The 26338-nt window shown below is 37.5% G+C and overlaps 1 protein-coding gene across 1 annotated transcript in view; it reads right to left on the minus strand.

Moving 5' to 3' along the window:
- LRMDA (leucine rich melanocyte differentiation associated) overlaps positions 1-26338 on the minus strand; it is a 606518-nt gene that overhangs the window by 258621 nt on the left and 321559 nt on the right. The window contains exon 3 of the mRNA XM_058810747.1: positions 7490-7616. Coding sequence (XP_058666730.1) covers positions 7490-7616 — 127 coding nt within the window. The remainder of the gene's footprint in view (positions 1-7489; positions 7617-26338) is intronic.

Consider the following 26338-nt stretch of genomic DNA (forward strand, 5'->3'; position numbering starts at 1 on the left):
TCTAGTGTAGTGTTCAGTTAATTAGCATGTCAAATACTTATTTAAATCACAATACTGCAACTACATGATGCCACCAAAAGCATCATGTCTTTCTAAAACAATGCTAGGAAAATATGGAGAGAGAAAATCAAAGCAAATCTGAAATTTTATTGCCAGCTCCATTTTTATGGTTTATTGTTGCAGTCCAAGCAGTGTCATATTGGTGCAATCAGAGCCAAAGAGCTGCAAAATCCTGCTGCGCCACTTCTAAGACCAATTTCAGCTCCATTCTCTCCAAAAAAGAAAACCCACAATTAAATCTATGGACAGTGCTAGTGAAAATGTATTTATTTATTTATTTAAAGCTCTGTAAAAATAGCTCTGGACTGATCTGTCTAAAGTCAGTGTCACTGATCACCAGGTGAATTTGTAACAGCAATGCCAACACTTACACTATAGTCTACTGTTTGAAAAATGATTTAAAGTACTGCTGTTGTGATAATTAAAAATCCTTAGTGTAGTAATCCATCTCCTAATTCAAGTGCCATCATTACCAGTCTATTAATGCCTCTCTTTCTAACAGACATCAAACAAAAGAAAAAACTCTAACAATTAAAATTTTAAAATCATCAGCTCTACAGCACAAAAGCTGTAATATTCTCAGGAATTATACAACAATGGCTCTCTCCAAAAATGTAACTTGGTCTTCAGGAACACTAACAGAAATACACTGGACATACTTTAAAATTTCACCCAAAAGACTGTACTAGTTTTAAATTAGGGAAGCATTTAAAAGAACTGGGCATCTCTCACAGATGAACTTTTAAAGCCTCTTCAGACTGTTACAATGTGCATACCACACATGCATATTTAGACTGTTCACAAGCAGACATACACACCAAAAATATCTTACAAATAGGCATGTTCTGACTCGCCTGATTTCACCCTCTCTCTCATACTCAATACCACTGTTTTTGAGGTTCTCTCAAAGGCAGAAAGAACAAGCAAAAGCCGAAAGCAAATGATGTGTCTTATGTCTCTGGCTAAGAATTAACTGTCTGTGCAAGTTTGTAGCATTTTCATTTGTTTATTTTGCAGAAAATCTTGTAGCCTGAACTAAAATTCTAGTGGCTAGCCAGGACTATGTCCCCTTTCAAACCATTCAAAGATTAGTTCCCAGGGAATATTACATTTGCACAAGGACAAAGTTGTGAACTCTGAGCGGATAGTGCCGCTTGACTTAGTCAGTTTTAGGAGAACCTCACAAGCAGGGACAGTCATTTTGATGCTAAGCTGTGTTTTTTGACAGCAAGCATAGGAAAAGACTATTCTGTTAAACTTCTAAGAGATTGAGTGGATTCACACAGAACCTACTGCATGACATCTTACAAGTTCCTCTATTCCAGACTTCTGTGTTCTTCTATATTCTTTAGCTGCGTCTTTTCTGCAAATTTCCAGGGCAGAGACACTGCATGAACCCTCCATGGAGAGTAATATAAAGATCAGATGCCTTAGATACTGAGCACTAATGCTGACCATCCCCAAACATCAGAGCATTTCTTCCTTCCTTACCAGTATTATTGGTATAACCATATTCACACTTGTTCTAGGGAAAAACTGCAGGTCAAGCCCATGCAGAAACATAATCTATGCTAAGTTTCTAAATTAATTTACTCTGGCTGAAAAAACTCATACATTTCCTATGTCACCATATAATTACTTTTTACATATACTTTGACATATGCAAGAGAATCTGGAATTTCCTTCTGTTTACTTTTTGTCTACTAGCAATTATTTTTACTAGTCACACACTCAAATACAGAAAAGTAACCACTCTTGTTCTCTCTCGCAGTGCTTTCCAGGTTGCTCCACCATTATCTTTCAAAAAGTCATTCCACTTCCCCAAAAGAGTTGCAGGAGAACTTTCCATGTTATTGAACTTCATTGACTACAGCTTTTGGAAGTTCTTGGAAGCAAGGAGGTACAGTAAAGAGCAATCAGCATACATTCAAAATATTTCTGAAATATGTACATGAGAATATCAGGAATATCATGCAGAATTCCGGATCATCACATAGAAAATCCCCAAACTGTCATTCAAAAGTTTTCTGCCAACTAATCATCTGCCATGCAGTTGCTGCAATCAACCTAACATTAAAACAGCTGAATGACACCTCTACCAGAGTCATAAATGAGCAAGATACCTATACTTATTCCCAGATGAAACATTTGCTTCAATTAAATTTATCACAAACATGATGTAGCAATCACAAGCTGTTCCACACACAAATAGCCTTGAATCAGAAGTTACCAATTCTGCTCTGAATGCAGTATGAAAAGATCTTTGCCACCTGAACGCTTTTCCATTAGAATGTGCTAGGTCTTCAAGGTTGGATAACCACAGAAATAGCTTGCAATATGCAAGTATACATCTCCCTCTTCTCTGTGTGCAATAGGATGTCACGCACATTCATTTGTATGCCACATTCTGGCTTGAACCCTATCTGGTAGGGAGATAGGACCTCGAGATAAGGCCTTGCTCACTGACTTTGAAACCACTTTGCTCAAGAAGAAAAAGGCGCAGAGTGGATGGTAATTAACCAAGTCCATATATCTCATGGAGAGCTTCCTGCATACTGAATATATGGGAAAAAAATCCCATAATCCCATTCTGCCTACTGGAGCAGCATTAGTTTTCTTTATGTAGCTGGAGTTGCCAGTGCTCTTAAAGGCATTTTAGAATCCCCATGGTTCCAAGGCTGCAGATCAGACTGCATTTCAATGTTATTAAGTAACAAAGCATCACAAAGACAAAAATAAAGTAGCAGATCACACTTTTTTTAAAAGTTGTGAAATCTGCAGCTCAACTCCTGCAAGCACAGCTGTAGAACAGCATAAGGAATCAGCTGGACTGTGGACTACTTCTCTCTTCCATAAATGTATGGAAGGTGCATAGAAGACTACTTCTCTCCTCCATGATGGCCTTCACATGACTTAATTTTTACTTCAGAAAAGGAATCTAGAACAATCTTCTTTTCTAGAAGAAAGATTCTTGGCTCATTAGCTACACAAGTTCTCTAACATGCCACACAGATTTCATTAAATCCACAGTTGTGGTGTGGAGAACTCAGAAGCCTATGCAGGAAGAGTTCTGCACCACTTCAGCTGTCTGTTTAGAGGGATTGGGGAACCATGCATTATGGGAGAAATTTTGTAGCTTTAAAGTATTCACTCAATATAAACATCAAGTCTTCAGCAGTTAATATAATGAGGTTCTGGTCAGACTGGGACTTCTGTGTCTTCAGGCACTTGAGGACAATTTAGGAACAAGCACAGAGGCAAAATAAATTACCATCTATAGTTTTGGTGATATGCAAATCTGTAAATATTAGAGATTATTATGAGACCTGTGTGAAGACAAATTATTCCAGAAGTACTTACTGGTATGTTGTTCAGTTGAGGTACTTAATATATGCTGTTTTCAAAGACTCAAGAACATATAATACCTAAGTCTGAATCAGCTCCTCTTGCCATAAGAAATGTACATACTATTATGGACATTCTGCCCGGTTCTAGATTTTCCATGGTATGAAATATTTTGTTTTTTCCCTAAACTTTTCAAAACCTAGAAATATAGTCAATTACAAAACCACAGAATATGTTAGTTTTAAGGGATCCACCATAATGATTAAATTCAACTCCTGACCCTGCACAGAACATCCCCAAGAGTCACACCTTGTGTCTGAGAGCATTGTCCAATTGCTCCATGAGCTCTCTCAGGCTGGTGCTGTGACCATTGCCCCGGGGAGCTGCTCCAGTGCCCAACCACCCTCTGGTGAAGAACCATTTCCACCCTAAACCTCCCCTGACTCAGCTTCAGGCCATTCCCTGGGGTCCTGTCACTGTCACCCCAGAGCAGAGATCAGTGTCTGCCCATTCTGTTCCCCTCAGAGGAAGCTGTAACTGCAGTGAGGTCTGTCCTCAGTCTCCTCCTGCCCAGCCTGAACTGACCAAGAGACCCCAGCTGCCATTCAGCTTCCTCTCAAGCCCTTCACCGTCCTCATGGCCCTCCTCCCTGTGTGCTACATTTACATTCAACACCTTCTTCTCAAGAAATTTTAGTACCAGCTCCTCAAAAGTATATAAAATGTATGTTAAATATAATGCTTACTGGACTAAGGGGAGACATGGAGTTTTACTACAAAGAATCACGGATCTGGTTCATTATCAGACTTGTCTGTTTAGAAATGAGGCAGTGAACAGCTTCTAATTTTCAGCATACTGGCATGAATATATATATATATATATATATATATATATATATATATACATATATTTGACAAACTTTTGATAGTTTGTCAAATTTTAAAGCTGCCCATTTGAGTAGTTTTGACAAATAATATAAAGATTGAAATGTAAAGGAAATTGAAAAGTCCATACTATATTGTTCCATACCGAACCAGATCAGCACAGTGAAAAGGCACAAATCCTCACACTGCTATAACACCCACAGAGAAATAAATCTATTTACAAGTTTCCTGACTGATTCGTAGTATCTAGTCAACACACTTAAAAGGAGAAATGGGGCTTCCTATTACAAGAATAGAGACTGTAGTCATAAGTCCTCCTCCAAAAGCAGCTTCCCATCTACCCCCATCCATCCTGATCTGCACTGCTTTTTGCTGTCCACTGTATGTGAGAAACTATGTTTCCCAAAGTAAATCAGACTTTTAAAAAAATAACAAAAAAAATAACTATATACACAAAATAAAGCATGTTAGACACATAATCCAACACTGCACAGTGTTGAGGACTCTCCTTTAGGTATTCCATTATATAGACTGCATTTTAAAAGACTTTAAACAGATTATACATTACAGAAAAGTTGAGCGGTAACACATTTTTTAATTGTTATATTTTAATTTACTCCTTCTACTTGTAGCAGAAAAATTGGTAGTGGCCTGCATGTAACTGAAATAGGCAACCAGAAGAAAAAAATACCAGGTGATTGTTCTTAGTCTTCGCCTGATTTAGAGATAAGCTTTCATATTTGTACAGTATCCTGACATTATGTTAGGAGGGCCCAAATGTTATTTACACATGCAATGCCACACAATAAGTGAACCATGCGAAAGGAGTAGAAAGCTCTTATCAGAACTATCAAAACAGGATATGGATCAAAATGAAGCCAGAATAAAAGGAGAGAAGAGTACAGTTATATTAAGAGATACTCAGGAAAGCTCTCATATGTGTTCTAAAGTTTACATGTAATCCAATTTTCAAAGGGGTCAGTTTGGCCTTTTGTTTATTTTCATCTCTCTCTCACTCTCTCTCTGTATATATTTATGTATACATGGCAATATTCCACCCACTGAAGTTTTATTTCAGATCAGTATTCTTTGCTCAATTGTGTCCTTTATATAGGGCTACTGTCGTATACTGAACAATCTTTTCTGTAATGTATTTCATTATCCTATTAAATGTACATTTTTTTCTTAACATTTTTGAAGCATTCTATAGAGGAATAATTCATTAAAAGAAGTGATTCAAGTTCAAATAAGACCTTTTTCAAACACAGCACTAACATGGAGGAGAGGAATCTGGAAGGTCTCTGTGCTTCTGTAGACTGATGTGTCCTCCCTACAAGAGATCACTGCTCCCCAGGGCTCAGGATGTTAGTGATGGACAGCAGTTAATTTTTCTTCTCTGGGCAGTTTGTATACAATAGGTGTTGTACAACTATTTCTGCAACTCCTCTATTAAGTTATTTGTAGCACACTACAAAATGCATATATATTATTTCTACAACCTAGGTACTTCAATATTCTCAAAGCTCTAACTTCATAGTTTTTAGATTAAATTTAAAAAAATCCCAGGACACATAAAATCCTTCTTATCATGTTATCATTGACTTTGAGAGCTTACTCACTTGACAATACTATTCTAGTCTATCTGTGGGACCAGCAGAAACTCTTAAAAGATTACTACTGACAGGATAACTTTATTCCCCTCTCATTTTCTTCACTGAGTTAGTATTCAGTACCTTTGCCCTCTTTTTGGAAAGTGTGAAACTCCTCCAGAAACCCCATAGGACAAATATGTATAAGTATGTGCTTTTTTGGTCTTATGGCCACATGCACACTTCACAGTTTGTAAGCGGCATCACCACAACAAAAATGTTCTTGTACATTCTTCACGAGTTTAGATTTTACCATTGCAGCAAACGACAAAACAATAAAACCAGTTACTCAAATCCAACCCATAATACCCTGTATTAACCATAAATCTAGCCAAATACCTAGTACAGTAATGATTGTTACTGTTCAAGAGACACTCTTGGCAAATTTCCATGGCTCCAAGAAAGAAAGTTACTCTGCTGATTTTTATTTATTTATAGAGTCAAAAATAAGTGCAGAAATGGTAGAATCTGCAGTTATTTTTATTCCTCTCAGTAGGAGGATTTTGCTTTAGTAGGAGGTAAATTGCTCTCAGTTTACATTGTCTATAATAAAAGCCTGCAGTTGAGCAGTCTTGTCCTCACACTGCAATTACAAGGCCAGGGCTTTAGCAGGCTGTGCTCTAAGACTCTGCAGGCCTCCCTTGGCCTTCTGGCCACAGTTTGATCACCCTTCACTTTTGCAAAATCATACATTACATGTATGATGTAATCGTCAAATCTCCAGATGGGTCAAACTCTGAGAAAATTATGGAATAATCAAGACTACATGCATAGACTTTCCAGATAATTAGTTTTTACAGACCATTATCCGTAAGCCTACAGACTACGGGCTCTGATTCAGCAGAGTATTTAGACCAATGTTGACATATTTATTCTTAATAAACAGAAATAGGCCCTAACTTTAGGCATATGGAGAAGTGACTGATTGGTTACAACTGGACTTAGCAATACATGAAAAGACTTTACTGTATTAAGACCTTGATTTGAAAAGCATTTTATGTGAATTTATACAGAACTGGAATACCAAGAAGAGAGTGACATGCTTTTACAGCTGCAGTTGCATAGCAGCTAGCCAATTGTGCATATTACCGGTTTCATGAAAATAGAGAAAATCATTAAAATTATTATGTGTGTTTAATTAATTTTATCTTACTTTACTTTAATGCTTTAAGAGCTATTTAAAGTATTAAAACCTGAGAGCGTTTCACTGCACGCTCTATTCCACTAGAGGTCAGCCTGCAACAGAACCCCAAGCAAACACGGGAACTGACTGCTGCACACGGGTAGCACTGACATTATTTTCTTTCCCTATTTTATCTATTAGAAAGATTTCTTCAGAGCCATAACTTAGATCTCTCACTAAAATGGAGCAACAGGAAGATATAATGGTGCATTTCATTTATGAATGACCTGTAATAAATTACTATGAAGTATTCCAGGTGCCAAACGAGAGAAGGCTTTGTCGGCGCATGAACTATATTTCACATACTTTAATTTGGCTGACACATAAAACTCATTTGACATTTTTCAGGTATTTCTTTGAAAGGATATTTGGTTCTTGTTGAGCGTTAAGGTATGGAGGTGGGGTAACCTGGGTAACAGAAGGTCATTTCCAAGTAGATTGTTGTCCAAGATCAGTTCTTCCAAGTAACTGAATGTTTTCAGTCCTTCTAGTGACCTGCAAACGACAAAGGCAACAGGAAAAATGATACTCCACTAAATCAGGGAGGCCATTATGAGCTGAAATAAATATTTTAACCTTCCCTTTCAGGAGTGGGAATAGTTTTGGTTTGGGCCTGTCAGAAGAGTGAATGACAAGCATTAGTGGCAAGGGGAGTGCTGGCACTGCAACACATCCTTCACATGCTGGCAGGATGAAGGATGCGGGTCACTTAGTGAGTAGCCAGGATCCAAAACAAAAGGCTTCAGATATGGGGCCTGCAGGATGAATTTGTCAATGTCTTGTGCCTTCAGGCACCCAGCCTCGCCTGACCCTAACCTCCATTCCCAAGATAAATAACTCTGTCACAGTTCACCTTCATTCCCTGGACACAAATTTAAGTTGTCATCCATCATTTCTGCCAAGAAATATCATACCCTGCTAACAATAATAAATACAACTTCAAGTATCATTTCTTAGTAGTTACCTTACATGCAATATTAGGAAATGTAGAAAGAATTTTTGCCCCTTTTTATTAACCTCTTAATTAGCTTCTTGAGTTCATGCAAACAAAATAAAATGTTCTCTACAAAATAAAATGCAGAATTACTCCTGACAGAAAAGGCATTTGCTTTCTTCCTTCTTGGAACTTACTGTCCCACTGTCAAGCCACAGGTCCCATTGCAGAGAGCAGCTTTAAAAAGGAGCATTTGACAACATGTAGTGTTGATAGGTAGTGAAGATGATTGCTTGTAAATAAACAAAGTTCTGGAAGCATTCATTCCTCTCACAGCAAAGTACCAAAAAAACCCCCCAAAAAACTAAAAAATAACATTTCATTACCTTGTTAAGGCATCTATTCCAAGCTTGATTCTTAATGCTTGCTCATTCCAACAGTAAAAAACTCCCTACATATTAATCAACTAAGACACACGATATACAAAGCATAGGCACACATTCACAGCTCATTCACCTACCAGACACCTAAAGATATGCTGAGATTGCATGACTTGACAGCTGATCTACTATGCCTACCAGTGGGAAGATCATCACTGTATCTCCTGGCTGTTTTATAGAATGTGATGAATAAGGGAGATGCAGGTTATACTATTTATTCAGCTTCCAATGACATTTATACTGAGGGGATTTCCATACCCTCCCCCAGTTTTTGGCAAATATCGAAATACAGCCAAGGTCCCTGTTAGAATGTTCCACAGACACAATTACTGGAGGAAAACACATTATTAGAAAAGGCAATTTAACATTCATCTGTGCAATGATAACAAGATACTGCTTTTGTAGCTAGAACCGACAGACCACTTATAGATCACACTAAGACAGCTCAAGCAACCAAAGAAACCAAGTGTGTGACCTTTACACTGGGTACTGCACGCTGAACTACGAATATTCAAGTAACGCTTTTGCAACACTGCAACAGTGTATTTCAGTCCAAGTATTCCAAAGTCTCTTGACTTGAAAGGGAGGGGAAACTATCACTTATGCCATTTTGATGCTCAGCAGCTGGACCTGAAAAAATTTGCCACCTATACCCTATGGCATTTCTGTATCGTTACAGTGCATTGATACTACAATTTCTGAAGCTGAAAAAGTAAAGGTGTCTGTATTACATTTTACTGAAATAATCACCACAGTAACAATCACATGTTTTTCATGTGTCTTTAACAAAGAGTTTTGGGAAAAAACCTCAATTCAGCCTACATGAATTGTTCACCAATAAAAGCTGTGCTAGCATGCTGCACTGAGCTAGCTGTTTCAGTAAAAGGTCACAAAAGACTTGGTTTTGCCAAAGTCAAGATTCGAGGAGAAAGCAGCAAACATCTTAGTCAGTGCTTTCCACCAAGTACCTTCAAAAGGCAAAACAACTCAGAGGAAGTAGCAGTGAGTCTATCAAGCTGTTATGAGTTTTCATTTCAGTTTGACAAACCTAGTTTATCAAATTCCCCTTAAATACTCTTCATTATATAAATAGTGGATTATTTCCAAAATCACATTTCAATGTATGACTTTGACTTGCCAAAAGAGTTCAGAGAAGGCCACCTCCTTGTCAGCACCACAGAGCCTTATGGGATGTTAATAGGTCCTTTGTGAAAAAACACTGCTTGGGCTCTGGTCAGTGTCAGCATCAAAATACACATTGTTCTTGAGTTATGTTATGCAAATATAATACTCTTATCATGAGAATCAGCAAATGGTTGGCAACTGGCAAGGAGAAGAAAGCGCACATCCAAAACTGCTGCAGGGAAGGCATAAAACAAAATGACAAGCCATGAAGTGGGACAAAAGGCCTTGAAACACTAGAGGGAGTTGCCTATTGAAACAGCCTTTCTTTCACAACCCTGGGCTGAACACAAGGGTACTAGTTTCATAGATAGGCAGAGAAAATCGTGCGCAAATCTCCTTACACCTGTCTGGTTTTGATAATTTTTGCCATGTAATGTTATTAGCTGCTCAGTTAAAAAGGAGCCATGTTACACCAGGGGTTGCTTATAATTGCTGTTTTCATGTCATCAGAGCAGTGTGCACTTGGTGATTTAATCACCTAAATTCAGAGTCCAGGGAGATGGGAGGGGTTGCCACAATACAGAGAGACGGTGTAGCCATTAATATAAATTTACAGCCATATGTTGTTTTGCTATTAATGGAATTTTATTTTTCATCTTAAACTTCTATTTAGGGAAAAAAAACCAAGCACCAAAACAAAAATGGAAAGACATGGCAAAGAAATAAAAAAGGAAAAAAGGTGTTTGCCATCATTCAGTGTTGCTACCTACTGAATTCTATGCAACAGTCTCTACCATCATAATATATTAGGAAACACTGCCCAGCAGTTGTACTCCAAAGTGTAAAAGTTTTAAGTACAATCCACACAACTGGTTTTATGGTATAAGCTTCAGCAAGTCCCATAACTTCCATGAGCCTCAATTTCCCATCTGCAGATGGGGGATAAGAAAGGATTGCAATTGTAAATTGGTACGGAGAAAGTATTTTTGAGAATCTGAGACAGAAATCAGTACAAAATACTGTCATTTTTATTTTTAATGAGGTTGAGCAAGTAATATTAATGTACTCCAAGTATTTCCTTATGAGCCCATTACAAAAGAGGAGAGGAATACCTATATATACACAACAGAGGAAGAAGGGCACAAGCAACCTAAGAGACGAGGATAAAAAGAGGGAAATCCCCTAAGAAAGAGAACCAGTCTAAAGTTAAATCTGTACTGTTTTCTCATAGTTCACATCATAAAAAATTTCTCCCTTTGTTAGTATACTAAAACAAACACACAATCTCACCACAACAATGCAACCAGCACTGAAGGGCTGGTGGCAAGTAGCTGTTTCCCTTACTTTCAAAAGGCTAATAAACATCACTAAGGTGGATTGCATGTTGCTTGTCCCTGCTCTAATGTCATGAAAGCTGCCCATTATCTCACCCACAGGTACCGTCTCAGTTACCTCAGTGCAGGGCTCACACTCTGCTCCCAGAGGAGAGCAAGTGTTGCCAAGAGATTTCCACCGCAATTTTCAAAGCCACATCAAACCGACAAAACATCACAACGTATTCAGTGCCGCCTCATTCAAACAGAAAAAACTTTAAGTTTCCACTGTAATTAACCCTATCCTCGTTAAGATAATTATGATCAAGCTCCCTGTCACAGCTAATATCACAGCATCATTGCCTATGGCTCACGCTTTGCCCTCATTAGCTTACAAAAACACTGCGCTAAACAGGAAACTGACTCCCTCTGCAAAACGACTTAAGATGCTCTGTAAGTAGACAGTAAATAATCCTTTAGAATATAAAGGTCTCAGAAATGTCTTTTTATACAAAAAGACGTTTGGCTAATCAGTATGATTTCTTCCGGCTTTCTTTTCCATAATTCATTCATGGTTTATAACAAAGTTTTAATCATAAAGGAATGTCATGACAGAGATTTTATTTTTTTTAATGTATGTGTATGCATGGTAATTGTCAACTACACTATTTTCATGTGATCCCTCTGGCCTGACAGGGATTTGGTTACAATGAAAGTAAAGAGCAACTCTTTATTTTGGTAATATTTGACAATGAAAATATGAGATTTCATAAATGAAAAAAAGCAGAAGACTTACAAACAACAGACAAAACTTGGTACTCTGCAGTTGTCCTTGTTCAGAAAAACAAGCTGCTCAGAAGCATATGCTACAAAAGAAGAGTTGCTCACATTTTATCCCACCCCTTCATTAATAAGACAGCTGCCTCATACCTAATTGACTTTTTCCTCCTGTTTAACAGGAAAAGAGAGAGCAGTTAACAATATGCAAATGAGAGAGTTTGGGTTTAGCCTTGAAATTGATTTGCACTTTGTTGACAGGAGATAGCCATTAGCAGAAGTTAAAGATGGAGCTGTTACAAAACAAGAGCTTTTTAAAATACCTTTTCCTTACCTTCAATGTTTTAACAGATTACGGAGAGCAGAATCAACATGAAAACTCTAGTACTAGATAATTTCAGTATTTAAATAGAAATGGAATTTCTATTTCTCCAGCACCTGCCAGCCAAGGACTACAAAGCATTTTTTTTGCAAAACATTAATGAATTACTTTTCAAAAACCTGCTGAGCTTAAAATTCCATTTTGTAGTAAAGCAGAGAGAGGTTAAGTGACTAACAGAAGGTGACCTCCAGCAATTTTCCCAGAGACAAGAAATAACACCCCGAACTCCTGACTTCTAGAGTCCTTTGACTTAACCTCACCAAAACATAACAAAGCACAATAAAAAAGGGGGATATATATATATATATCTAGATAGATAGATAGAGAAGAAAAATAAATCAGGTGGAGAAAATACAAGTAAAGCATCAAAAAATGGCCTCTACAGTATTCAAGAATAAAATAATTTTTTTTGCCAATCTCCTTAGTGATTTTACAATTTCCTGCACGATAATAGAACAAAAAAGAAAACTGAATGAAGTATTTAATGGACAGTTCTGACATGACTTCTGGACCAAGACAGAACACAAACACACACAACAAAGCACCCAAGTGACAGTAAAGAGCCTCCAGGATCCAAAATCTGTAAAGCAAGAAATGCTTTGTTTTGTCTAATATCAGAAGAAATGTTAGTATTTTGCAGACTATCTAGAGGTAGCATTTTGCATCGCTTCCATTTTTCTGTTGGTAGACGGAAAATATCTGCAAGCAACTATTTGGGTAAAACTTGAGGCACAGCTGTGAATATGATCAGCAAAAGAGAAATTAAAAGAGATTAACAAGCACCATAATTAAATACCTGTGAAAAAGAGATCTCCAAAAGAAAAGATTAAACTTCTCTTATGAATTGGACATACAATAAGTATCTTTTCAAATAATGGTCGTTCTTGAGTTTTTCCAGACATAAAGAAAATAAATAGCATTCCCTTAATTTTCCTCTTTTCTCATACCCTGAAGCATACAAAACTATGTGAGACACTGTTACCAATAAAGCCTGGGATGGAAACATCTTTCACAACAATCTTAACCCAGAGTGATATAAGCACATTGAAATGTTGGGAATTCACAAAAACTCAGAACTTTCATCTGTTCTTTTACAGTCTTTTTCTAAGTCTTACACAGCAAATTCTATTGTCTAAAAAAGGAAGTCCAAACCCTTAGAAGCCACCACCCACCTCCAAGAAAACCCAAACAAAACTAGACCAAATAAACAGACAAAAAGAGGTGAGGTCTCCTGAATTCTAGATGTTACATTTACAATATTTCACAAACATTCCTACCAATTATAAAACAGAAACGTAGATATTTCTTGAGAGAGGGATTTTGCTAATAAGCAGCAGTTCCTCAAATGATGGCATTGTCTGAAAAGAAATAATGCAGATTCATCTCATCCATCTGTAGAAGCCCAGTTACTTTCAACTCCTTACAGGCAGCAAGAAAAGATGGGCACTCCCAGAAGGTGAATCAGACCTTCAGGTGAGGCTCAATGAAGCACATCTGTTTGGGAAGGATGAACAGAGCCTATTTGTCAGAAATCTTACAATGAAATTAAAGGAAACTGCAACATTAAGGTTAAAAACTCTAAGAGCCACATCCTGTAGGAGTCCTTATTTACCTGGTGAAATGAACTTCAAATCCCAATTACAGCTTTCAGGGGCTCACCGAAACATATTACAGTCAACCATTCAGTTGTTCAACCACCATTCTCTCACACCTAGACTCTACTAAAATTAAAAAAATAAAAAAACCACAAACAGCAACAACCACCAAAACACAAAAAAACCATCAATAAAACAAACAACCAAACCAACCAAGCAAAAGAGATAAGTTAGCAACCAAACTGACTGTGGTGGGGTTCAATTTCTTTTCTAATGAATCTCTTAAAGTTTCAGATTTCACTATGTGTATTTAATGCACAAACTCCAGAGAATATCCCATTAACACAACTCAAACTTTATCCTTCATGTTAGGTTGCTTTTTGCTTTAGTTTTTTTATATTACATCTTTGGGACTAAATATGCCAAGATTTTATTTTATACTACTGTTACAATTTTGTTTAAATTTAAATAAAACTACAATCAGTGTACCATAGCCTGTGAGAAGGCAGTTTTCAGATAAGCTATATAAAATATTACTAAATAATATAAAATGGATCGGAAAATACGTTGTTCATCATCTAGTCATCAAACAAGTATCCTATAAGAAAATACAGTTTGCAAAACAGTGTAAAAAATTACCAAGCAGAGAGAAAGTGACTGTATATTTTCATAGTTTATCAATGGGCATTCTGGAGAAAACACCACTAATAGTTCATTTATGCATCACTTGCCTAAAATTCCTAAGTACAGACTTAAACATCCTTCTGCTAAAAATTATTACAACTGTTTGATGAAGAATGGCAATGAGTTAAGAGAAAAACTTGAATGAAAGATTATTTCTTTGTCTTTTTCCCCAGTCTTAACATAGAATTCAATCCTAATAAAACAAATGGCATTAAAAAATCCTAATAAAACAAACGGCATCTAAAAAATAAAGGCAACACTGCCATTTCCTGAACTTGAAAGAATTCAATGAAGTATTAGTGATTAAAAATAGCAAAATAATAGCGACAGTTTACAAAATGTTTAAAAAACAAACAATCTGTTTAAAAAAGCAAACAAACAAAAAACCCCACAAAGAGCTAAAACCCTGTAATGTGTTTATTCTTAAAAGCTCCTCTCAGCTCCATGTGCCAAGTGGAGAACCTATTTATAAACCCCCTAAAAACCAGTATTATAATGGAAATATGAGCAAATTCAAGTGCAAAGGCAGTGCCATAATGAAAGCTTTAGTGTATCTTGGATCAATCTGTCACTCTGCAATTCAGATAGTAACTTAACTCCCCTTTTTCCACAGAGAGTGGGGGAGTAGAGTGAGTAGAGTAAAGCCCATTTTGACTACCAGAGTTCAGTGGGAAGGGGGAAAAGAAAAGTAATTTTTCTCCCATCTTCCACAACAACCAAGGCTGAGGATTGACAAGCAAATTGACGCACTGCTCAGAGGGCAAAAGATAAATGTTTGATGAATTGGCCATTGCTGGAGGAGTGATGGGCTTCATATGTGCATAATGGACTAGCTGCCGTTCAATTCAGATTGCCTGCCAAGATAAGAAACCATAATGAATGGACCAAGCACAGCCTGTGCCATAAGAATGTATAATCTGACTAGTTTTAATAAACTTAATAAAAAAGATGAAGCAGAGAGAGGCAAAGGGACTGGCCTTTGCGACCAGCTATAAGAGGTGAGGACGACTAATAGACTGCTCAAGCATGATAGCAGAGAATTGTTAATGGACATAATACTGAATCCCTCGATGTTAAAAAATGTCTTTAGAACAACTTAAAGACAGGGATCTACATAGGTGCGTACCACAGACACTGCAGTACCTGTTAATCATCATATGACTGCCATTTATTTATCATTTCCTTCTGCTACCTACCCTGCTTTGTCTCGATTCCCTTCTTTATCCTCTGTGCATGGTATCTTAGTCTGTACCCAGATCCGCACCACACACCAACAGTTTTTACCAAAAACTCCTCAGGAGCAAAATAACTCTATAATGACAACAAGACAGAATTCAGGCCCCATTTCCTACAGAAAGGTTTTGACCACACAGCTACATCACTAACTTTCACTGCCAGTGGAGAAACATCTTTCACCATCATAAGTGCTCACACTTGCTATAACTTCATTTGCTTTTGCAAACTATGTTTCCACTAAAGATGAGAAATTTGACAGTACAGTTACAGCAAAAACAGTTACCAAATCCTTTTCAGCACAGACAAGACTGTTGCCAGAAATAGCCATTTTCATCTGGGATTTGCTGTGTTGGATACTGTTCCCCATCTGTACCCATAGCCTCTAAATTCTGACCTCTAAATTCAGCCCATCAGCACTATGAAAAGACATTAAAAATAAAACAAAACTCTGATAATATTTTACTGTATATGGGTATATAACAGTCTGGCAATCACCACCACTTTCATGCTGAGTAGTAAATAGACACAGGGCCATTTTTGATTTTCTTTTCTTGTTATTTAGTCACATGAATGTCTCTCTTGCTGAAGTGTACCAGACATTAAGTCCTGAATCTATGGAAATGCTAAAGGAGTGAATAAGAGAAAAACCAGCTCTAACTTTTAAAGCAGTGGGATTATACCAACAATCTATTTCTTTCTTAAGAATCAAAGGGTGAAACACGTCCTTGTGTGTGCATATAACACACAGTACTAGGTCAAGCAGAACTGTTTCATCCTATAGGTAGAAAAAAAAAAATGAGAGGATTGCAGAAAGATTCTCTTGATTGAGGAAAGCTAAAACACCTCTTGTACAGAATAACAGCACTGTTACGCATGTTTGTTCTCCTACTTTTGCTTTTTCCTCTGATGATGAAAAATAAATAAGGAAACAAAATATTCTGCTTGGGTAAGTATTGGGATTACCACCCTCTTGATGACAGAATGTAGTCCGTGTCATAATTTAAACAGAAATTATTATATGCAAGACAGACATCTGGAATTTCAGTATAAATTTTATACAACTGCAAAAGGAAAGTAACTCATTATCAAGCAGCTCAGAAGGCTCACACTACTGAAGGAAATAAAGTTTTATGACAAGAGGATCTCTCCTCTCTCTCCCCGTGAGTGAGAAAGTGAGTGCAAGAATAAGACAGAAAGGGAAGGCTCAGGAGTGCTGGGTGAATTATAGACTGCCTCTCAAGATTCACAGCTCTTCGTGGTAGGAGGTTAATATTCTCACATGTCATTAGGTCTGCTGGCTCTACTGATGGCTCATTGAATCAGGCAGCAAATTATTTCCTCATGCTGCAGAGGACACCACACTTCAAAGGGAAGGAGCCAGGGTCAAGACGGCTCTCCAGTTCGATTAATGAGTTGGGATCAGCAGAGGTTGCCTGTAGGTAAGAATGTGACTGAAGCTTTTGACAAAGCTGACTTTTTGAACAGGACTTGACCCAGGCCCCTTACTCCCCTCCCCACCAAATCTTATTTCCAACATTTGCCTCTGACTGACCTGCTCAGGCCTGTTGGGATGGTTTTGACCTCCTCAGTCTTTGTTACCAGACACAGGAGCTGTCTGCCTACATTTGATGTGTCTCTCCCCAAAGGCCACATCAGCTAATCCAGGCTCATCAGAATACTTCAGAACAGTACAGCAAAATAAGATAGAGTAGATTCATTTCAGATTTTTAATCTGAAGAAGGAGAGGACAACTAAAAGATATTTCCACATTCAGTCATATTAAGAAAGATTTCTCAATGGTGTTAAATGCAATTAAGAAAAACACAAAGATTACTAGAACATACTGGAAGTATTTATGACTTAAATACTCAAATCATGGAAAAGCAGAAAATGTGCTGCTTACACGGTTCTGCTGACTAAGAATATTCCTACCAAATAATGCATTATATGGAATATTCCTCTTAAAAGTTTTTATTTTTATTGCCATAGTAGCAAGAGATTAAAGACAATTAAAACTTAATAGCCACTGCATTCATCTCTTTCTAAACACTCAGTCTTATTTCTCTGAAATACTTGAATGCATATTTAAATAGATTTAATAAAGCACTGAAATGAGATTAATTGCATTAATGTTTTGGGGGTTTTCTTTTTAATAAGATCTACTTAAACTGCACCCTTTCTCAAACAAATATGAGTAACTGAATCTCTCTTGGTGAGCTTCCAAAAATCACATATCTTCTGATGATTGAAATGAGAGTATTCTAAATTACACCAACAAAATTGTTCACGCATGCTTCTCGTTTGTTACATATTTTAAAATTTTGTTTGAGAATAATTTACACATTTATGTTTCTGAAGCAAGGACCTAGGTTATTCTTCAATATTTATATTAATCACAGTGCAGCATTTAATATCCTCTTCCTAAACACGTTGCTCATCAGTATCTTTAATGCACAAGGCCTTAGTGCCCTAAAAAGGTAACTTTAGGTACTTTAGTAACAATTTACAAAATTTAAATTTTGGTGTTCAGTTTGAACATCTTTTAACGATGTCTAAGTGCAAGGCAAATTTTCACCTTTACTATTCTGTGTTTCTTCTGCACTCAAACACCTGTTTGTAACAGATTTCCTTACCATAACAGACATTTCAGTCCCAAAAGCCAGCAAAGAGATTATTAGACCGATAAAACTTAGGGTAAAAGCATACAAGGTCTATGCATGACTGAGCCAATTTAGAAGAACTAGTACCCTTTCAGGGAGACTACCTTGTGCTAGACAGCAAATCTTCCACTTGGATGTGCTTTACTCTAAAGTGCAAGTACACACAAGCAAGAGACAGCTTTTTCTTCTGCTTATGCCTGCACAATCTCCAGTGAATTGTACATTATGCAAGTGGAAGTTTGCAACACCAGAAAAGCTGTTAGAGGGGAAACACTTTTTTTATGGGCTTGTTTAAACAAAGTAACTGTGTTACTGGGTCTGTCATCACTGTTAACATGATATCCTGTTTCATCTGTTTCTAGAAAGCCAGCAGCATACCACAGATCATTGGTGAAGTGCGTGCTTGTGCCTTGTGTAACACTGAGCAAGGAGCTACGAATGCCACAGAGGAGGACAAGTCCAGCTGGAGTGGGATCTAAGTGGCCAGTTTGACTTGCCAGGGTAAAAGAAGAAATAGTTGTGTTCAAGGAAAGGAGGAGCCACTCAGTTGACAGAAAACAGAATCCCCAACAGTTTCCAAACATGATCACCTCAGTTTCTGGTTTCTGACAGCACTAAATCAGAAGGGACTGTGGGATTAAGATCAACTGCCAAGACCTGGACCTGAAGGGGAACCTGCTGGAATTCAAGCAAGGAATCCTAGAGAAGATGGATTCAACAAGGGGAAAGGTGATCTGCTAAGCACATGCAAAGACCAAGTTTTGTATTTGCCCTTGTTTTCATTCATAAAACGAAAAGCTTTCAGTTAAGTCTTACTAAATAGAACTTTGTTTTACTTTCAGGCATGTGTGGTATTTCATGGAAATGTAGTACCAGTTACTATGGTACAGTGTTTCTCAAGAGGCAAAAAAAAAAAGATCTAAATAAAGACAAAAAGAACAATAAGTTCCACACCTAACTCAAGATGAACTAGAAGGTCCAGCTGCAATGAGTACTGCTCTATACCAACTTGGATAGAGTCCACCTGGGAAACTGTCAGGGCAATTACAGAGTTTGGGAAGGAACTTGTAAACTCATAAATCATTCTTGCAAAGAGCAGAAAGCAAGGAAACACCCCATGGCTTTTGGGAATTGTTACCACACACTACACTCAGTCAAGCACTTTTGCATGGTAAGTGCTCAGTACTAATTGAACAACGTTTTTGTGTTATTGAGCTTATGGCAATCCTGCAAAAATTTTGATATATAAGTCCAAATTTAGAGATAAGTGTGTTCTTATGTCTTTTTGATTTTCAAAATACTTCCATATAATCTGTTAATTCAATCTGGTTTAACTGGGGGGTTTTGCCCCAACACCTCCTGGAGAAACAGAAAACCACCTTGGGTCCTCCTGAGCAGCTTCACCAGGACAGTCACCTGCCGTGACAAGGATGGAGCAACCTGACAGGAAAGAGCCACTACCAAAAATACAGGCTTGTGTTACTCCCCTACACTGATCTGGAAAGATACCCAAGACTCAGTCCAGGTGTTTTTCCATGCCCTAGGATGAGATTCAAAGCAAGCTCCTCCTTTAAGCATGGTTAAAGGCAACAGACACTCCACAGATTAGGAAAAGACAAGCAAAAGGAAAACATTGAGTGTTGTTTCCTTTGCAGCCCTAATACCTGGGTTTTCATGGAATCATGCATACACTAATGTTGGAAAAGACCTCCAAGATCATCAAGTCCTACCTTTGAAAATGTTGCTTCATGCTTTCCTGTCATGCCAATACATACAAAACCTACCAAGGGACCAAAAGACTTCCATCAAAACAAACAATGTTTTAAAATGAACACTGCTTTCTACCACATCAGCATAAAGACATCCACCATAAAAACCTGATGCTGAAGTAATTTAACATGATAAAAAACATTTAAAAACCAGTGTATAACTTAATAAAGTATGTAGTTCAAAGTTCATTTCAGACTTTAATTGCTGAATGAATAAATTTAAAGTTTTAATTGAGACTAGAGGCCTTACTATTTGTGTTGCAACTACCTCCAAATTTTTAGTCCAATTACCTGTGAAGACAAAACCATGACTGGCTGCAATTTACCATGCTTGAATCCACAAAGCATAAGTAATATAACCTTTAGTAAAAGTCCAATTACTTTAAAAAATATACTAAACTCCTACCAGTTCACTGTGTATAGATAACACCTGACTTCCTGAGCTAAATTATAAACCCGATGCCATTTCAAGAAGCATCTACCACCCCCTCAACACAAGGGCTGGGCTTGGCAGTGTAGAAGTGCTGGAAATTCCTGGACATAAATCTATCCAATTCATGCCTACATTGCAGCCATCAGCCTCAGCCATATGCTCACTCTTTTGTCCATAGTGGAATTTGATGACAATTAGATTTCTGAGGGGCACATAATCTGCTCAAGCCACAAAAAAAAGAAAAAAACAAAAAAAGAGTAATTTACCTCACACATGTGAACACACATGGAGTGTTTTGAAAGAAAACAGAAGCGAAATATCACAGCAAGCATGCCCATAAAATATTCTTTACTGACGCAATTAGGCAGTTTGTTAAAAAAAAGAGAACAAAGCAAACAAACAAAAAACCCAAACAAACCCAAACCAACAAACAAATAAGCAAAAAAAGAGAGAGGGCACTACTGGATTCCTGAGTGCCGCCACAGTGGCCATCAGTGACCCACGGCCAGCCCCTCCCTGTTTGCAGGGACCACATCAAAGCACCTTTGCTGCCTCCTGGCCTTCTACAGAGCAGCTTCAGCCACTTAGGGGAAAAAAAAAGAGCTAAGTAAAGGCTTGGACTTAAAACATTAAAAGAAATAAATTGAGAGGATTTTGTCTGGAAACCTTGTCTTGTCCTTACTGAAGGCTAAAATAAACTTAATTTTTGTTAAAATTAAAGCAAAAATTAAATCATCTTATTATGTAATTGGAACTAGGCCTCAGGCACTAGCAGTAAAGAAGGGATTAAGGCCTCCACCACCTGGGTTGTCATTCTCATGGGCCCCATTACCACCCCCTTATTCGTTTTTATAGCCAACAGATTAAAATGCGAGCGTCGCAATCTTTGATCTTTCACTTGCTGACACAAATCCTTTCAAGCTTCCAACGTTTTCTGCTGAGGTAATTAGTACTAATTAAAAGGTTTCCAACAGCCTTTGCTCTACTTTTTCCCTCCAAAGAAATTGCTTTTACAAGTGCCTTCCATCTTTGAAATGTATGCATCGTTCACTTTCTTCTTTATCTGACTCCCAGAGATCAAGTAGATTAGTGACTCCATTATTCCCCAAGACAAAGCCAAACAACAGGTTTTTACTATCTTCCTGACCTGTTGAGGTGCAGGGTTTATATTCAGAAACAAGTGCCTCTGCTTGTATTAAAAGACAGTCCAATTATGCATTAACAGACACAATGCGGGGGTTTCTACATTTAAGAATGGACATCATTTAAAGATGTTGTATTTTCTCAGAAGAGAGAGAGGCAACCGTTCACTAATCAAACTGACAAGTTGTAGGACTAATAACTGCTCTTCCTTTGTTTTCTTTTCTTTTTCTGTGTTTGCGTATCAGGCAAGATGCAAACAATTTCTTTCTCTTCCCCCCCTTACTCCATCCTTTCCTCTCCTTTCCACTTTATTCTCAAATTATGATTATTTATACGATTTGTTCCCTTAAAAAAAATCCAAAAATTAAGTAGCACCCTGAAAGATACGGAAAGCCCAGAAAATCCTGTCTGAAGTTTTGGTTAGTATAATTAAGTAATGTGTCCTGCTACAGGCAAACCGATGGCTAGAAATGCAATTATGGACATTAGACCACTTTTTTACAGTACATCTAAAGTACTAATGAAATGCCAGGACTAAAAAAAATTAAATGCTGCAGCAAAAAAAAAAAAAAAAAAAAAAGGAACAATACTTTGCATTGAGAAAGAGCTGTGTTTTGAATTTACAGGTTTTCAAATGATGCTTCAATCGACATGGGCTCTATATGGATCATTTTTCTTTATGAAAACCTGGAAGCTTTATGCCTGCTGTGATAAAAATAAATTACACTTCATGCAGCAAAAGTGCTATTCAAAAAAGAGGACAGTTCTCAGGCTCTTAAAGTTCTCACTTCCTATTGGAAATGACAGCAGCTCTCTCTCATGCTGCAGTATCTCTGGCACAATAGATCAGAAATCATACACAGAGCCACAAGATGCTGTGTAACTTATCATTACACACGCGGGGGTCCATTCTCCTCTCGCGATGCGAGCACCGGGCTCCTGCCGGCACTAATGGGAGCTGCACGTGCACAGCAAGGACAGGAACAAACCCACACTGCATCCACTCTTCCAGCCCCAGCTAAGTTAGCAAAGTTTTAAATAGCCAGAAAGAGAAGTCAATAAATTGTCTCCTAATCATGCCAGTTCTTCTACTTTATTTTCACAACTATCCTACTATAGTAGTAATTTCTTTTTGCGTAACTTTCCTCAAGAGGATTTAAAAGCGCCACAATCTCATCAGTTCAGCTATATTATGGCCCTGTGAAGTAAGTTTTATCTGACATATCTTGCCCAAGGTCATATGGAAATTATATGACAGGGCCAGGAATTGCACTTTTCAGTATCCTGGTAGTTCCCTGTTTTAACCAGCAGGCCATACTCCTCCTCTATGCATGCACAATAACCAACAGCTCTACAAGCAGGAGCATGGACTTGCCATTCCGTGATGAAAAGGTTTGGAATAGCCATTGGATTAGCCATTTTTCTGAAATAAAAAGAAGGGATTTTACAAACACAAACCTCAAAAAATTTTATGGATTCAAAATGCTAAATGAAGAAAGCAAAACCAAAACAATAGTCTGTGAATCACCTAAAGTAATAGCTTTAGTCTCTCTGCCCTGTTAAGACATGGCCACCATTGCCTTAAAATGTCAGGCAATCTCTGCAAAACCAATACAAGTTTGGGGCATATCATACTTCAGTTCTCAGCATACAGAAGAATAATAGACTGTGTGGAAACCTCAGCTAAACATGGGCAACTGTGTAAGCCCTGCAAAAATACATTAACACTGTCTCTACTAACAGAGCAACCTTTAGAAACAGCACAGCTTTTTCTACACTCAATATAACATATATTGAGTAGAGGATTTTAAGTTCACCAAATGTTAAATTGTCAGATTTCAATTAAATTTGGAATGACGAATTCTGAGGCTTTTTTAAGAAATTGAATTTGGGACCAGATAATCGAGAAAAAGAGAACCTAATTGAAAAAAGTGAATATGTATGTATCTTTCCATATCCAAGACCATCATTTAATCATTAAAGAGAACATGATACTAATGTAACATGATAGAAGCAAACTGCCTTATTCTCACCTATTACTTAAGTAGCATGTAACATTAAGGCAAAATCAACATTAACAACCCACTTCCTAAAGAGCCTTTGGGTCTTTTCATCTTATAAATTCTGAACTGTACGAGGACAGAAATTTTACTAAAAATCAGACACACAAAAACCCCAAACACTTTGCTGGGAAAAGGCAGCTACAGAGAAGAGGTCTGTATGGAAAGAGAGCGCCTGACGTGTAGAATCTATTGGCAAATATCTTTCATTTTATCAGAGACACTCTCATGGACAAAGCTGCACATTATCTCCACAATGTGCAAACAAATTAGGCTTACTTTGAAATTATAAGCTCCCAATTTATTATGTTTCTTCTTTCACTTGACCTTTTCTTGTTTATTCCTGCTTTTGCATGTAGAAATTGCTTTCATATTCATGAAAGATTCTTTCTTTAAAATTAACAGCAAAAATTATCTCATGAACCAAAAATTTGAGACCAAACTTTAGGGAAAAGGAAATCCATAATAATGAAACTCACAATAAAATTACATGCTGGCAGCACAGTAGGCAAAGTTGACACACATATCATAGCAAAAGTATGAAAACGAGTGTCATGTTTAATGCTTCAGAGACTGCACAAATGAAGCCATCTCAATATTTACTGAGGAGATCAAAAAGTAAAATGAAAAAATAGAGGGTTTTTTGGTGAACAAAATTTGCTTGGCTACATTACAGGTTTTATATATCTTGGTATCTAAGCTGGCCCATGGTTATCAGAACAGGAGAGAAAAGGGACAAAAAGGACAGTATCTTCCCTAGGTATTCAGTTGTGCCTCTTTCCAGACTGCACACAGTTGCTGTTGCCTTAGGGTTTCATTATTCATCTGCTACAGGATGCAAGGACCATGAGCAGCTGGCCTTTTAACATGTAGGAGAAAGGGAGGGAAAGGCTTCCCATGCAAGGGACCGGTTTGGGGTACTTATAATATACCTTTAATATTCATTGAGGTGGGGGGAGAGGGAGTGATATATTATATATACTATACCATCTTTTCCCTCCTTCTCCCCCAACCCCAAAGGGTAAAAAAAATGCATCAATAACCTTCAAATCTGCCCTGCTCTCTCAGTAGACTGGGCATGCATTGAAAAACCTGTAAAGAAACATTTCAATTTGAAGTTTCCAAGAGGTAATTATAAACAAGAGAAAGAGAAAAATATTTTTGAAATTATGAAAAATACCCTGACAGTGACTCCCTTAGACTCACATTTAGCCCTTGAAAAATATTCTGCCAAAGGGTGCATTTTGACAGGGAAAAGATGAAGAGTGGAGAGAAGAGGCAGCAGTCTGTCATAATTGATGACACTGCAATGCAAGCTGTAGTCAAGACTGAATATTTACAAAATTCATTCAGGGTGAGATTTTTAAAAGGGGAAAAAATCAACAGCAGACAAAGATGGACCCAACCTTTTGAAAACATAGTGGGACTACAACAGACAGTGCAATACAGTCGAAATAACCACATCACACATGCAAAACAATTCAAGGGTCATTTTCATAATTCAGGATGATATGAGATTCAATATAAAGAAATATTTCTTCTGTAGGAATCTGTATGTCTTTGGATATATGTTTTTTTAGAATGATACTACTGAGTTGAGTCCCTTTGGCCATAGTAAGACTTCAATGTTAGAAATTTTCAGACCACCTATTTGCAATGTTACACTGTAATATAATTAAGCCAGTCTGAACCTAAACAGCCACATTCTTATGTTCCTATTATTTTTTTACTATTTGACCTCACCTCTCTTCCCTTCAGCTACACCCTGACTCTCATGCAATCCCATGGTTAAGCAGTTCAGGGATATGATCCAGTGAAAATTGAGCTGGGAGGGACGGCAGGAAGTACAAGAACTGCAGCAAGCTAAACTGCCCCAAGTTGTTACTGAGGACTAATGGATTGATAAGATATTTTCTGTAGTCCTGGTCCAGCTGCCAGGGAGGAAGTTCTTTCCAAGCAAATCCAGCTGGCAGCTTGCCATCAGATTCAGAGCAGAAGACAGGTTCAAAACCAATTGGAGACTACACTTGCCCAATTATTAGCAGTGAACTGTCCGAGGTCAGGGCAGAGGTACATCAGTAAAACAAAGCAATTCTGTTCCCTGTTCCACAGGGATCCAAGAGCCCATCTTCAAGAGTTGTCAATCCAGCACTTTTCACCAGTGCTGACTTCACACTTCATTTAAACAAATATTACTAATCCTTCTCCCAAAGGAAATGCACTGACTGGATCTGTCTTGCTACCAGCAATACCAGCCGGGCCCAGATGAATGGGAGATGATAAGCCATCCCAACGTGAATCATCCAGCACTTATAAAATGAATAGGAATTTAATAAACTACAAAAGTAGACAAAGTTTGGACTAGTATTACACAAAAAAAATGCCGTAAAGTATACTTCTTACTAGAAAGCATAAAAATTCACAATTTAGCAATGCAACTATTCTCTGTATTTGCTGTGCATTCTAACCACATGACAAATTGAGAGTCCCATATATTTACATACAATGGACAAAGCTTGTTTAAATAAAATAAATCACTAAAAAGCTATTTAATCTAATCTTCCCATCACTAACAAACCTTCCCCCAAAATTCAATTTCCCATGTCACAAAACTGTCAAAATTTTTTTTTCCAAAGACAGTGGATCTAAACTGTCTGGTAAAAAAC

Source organism: Ammospiza caudacuta, chromosome 9, assembly GCF_027887145.1.
Source record: "Ammospiza caudacuta isolate bAmmCau1 chromosome 9, bAmmCau1.pri, whole genome shotgun sequence".
Taxonomy (NCBI): Eukaryota; Metazoa; Chordata; class Aves; order Passeriformes; family Passerellidae; genus Ammospiza; species Ammospiza caudacuta.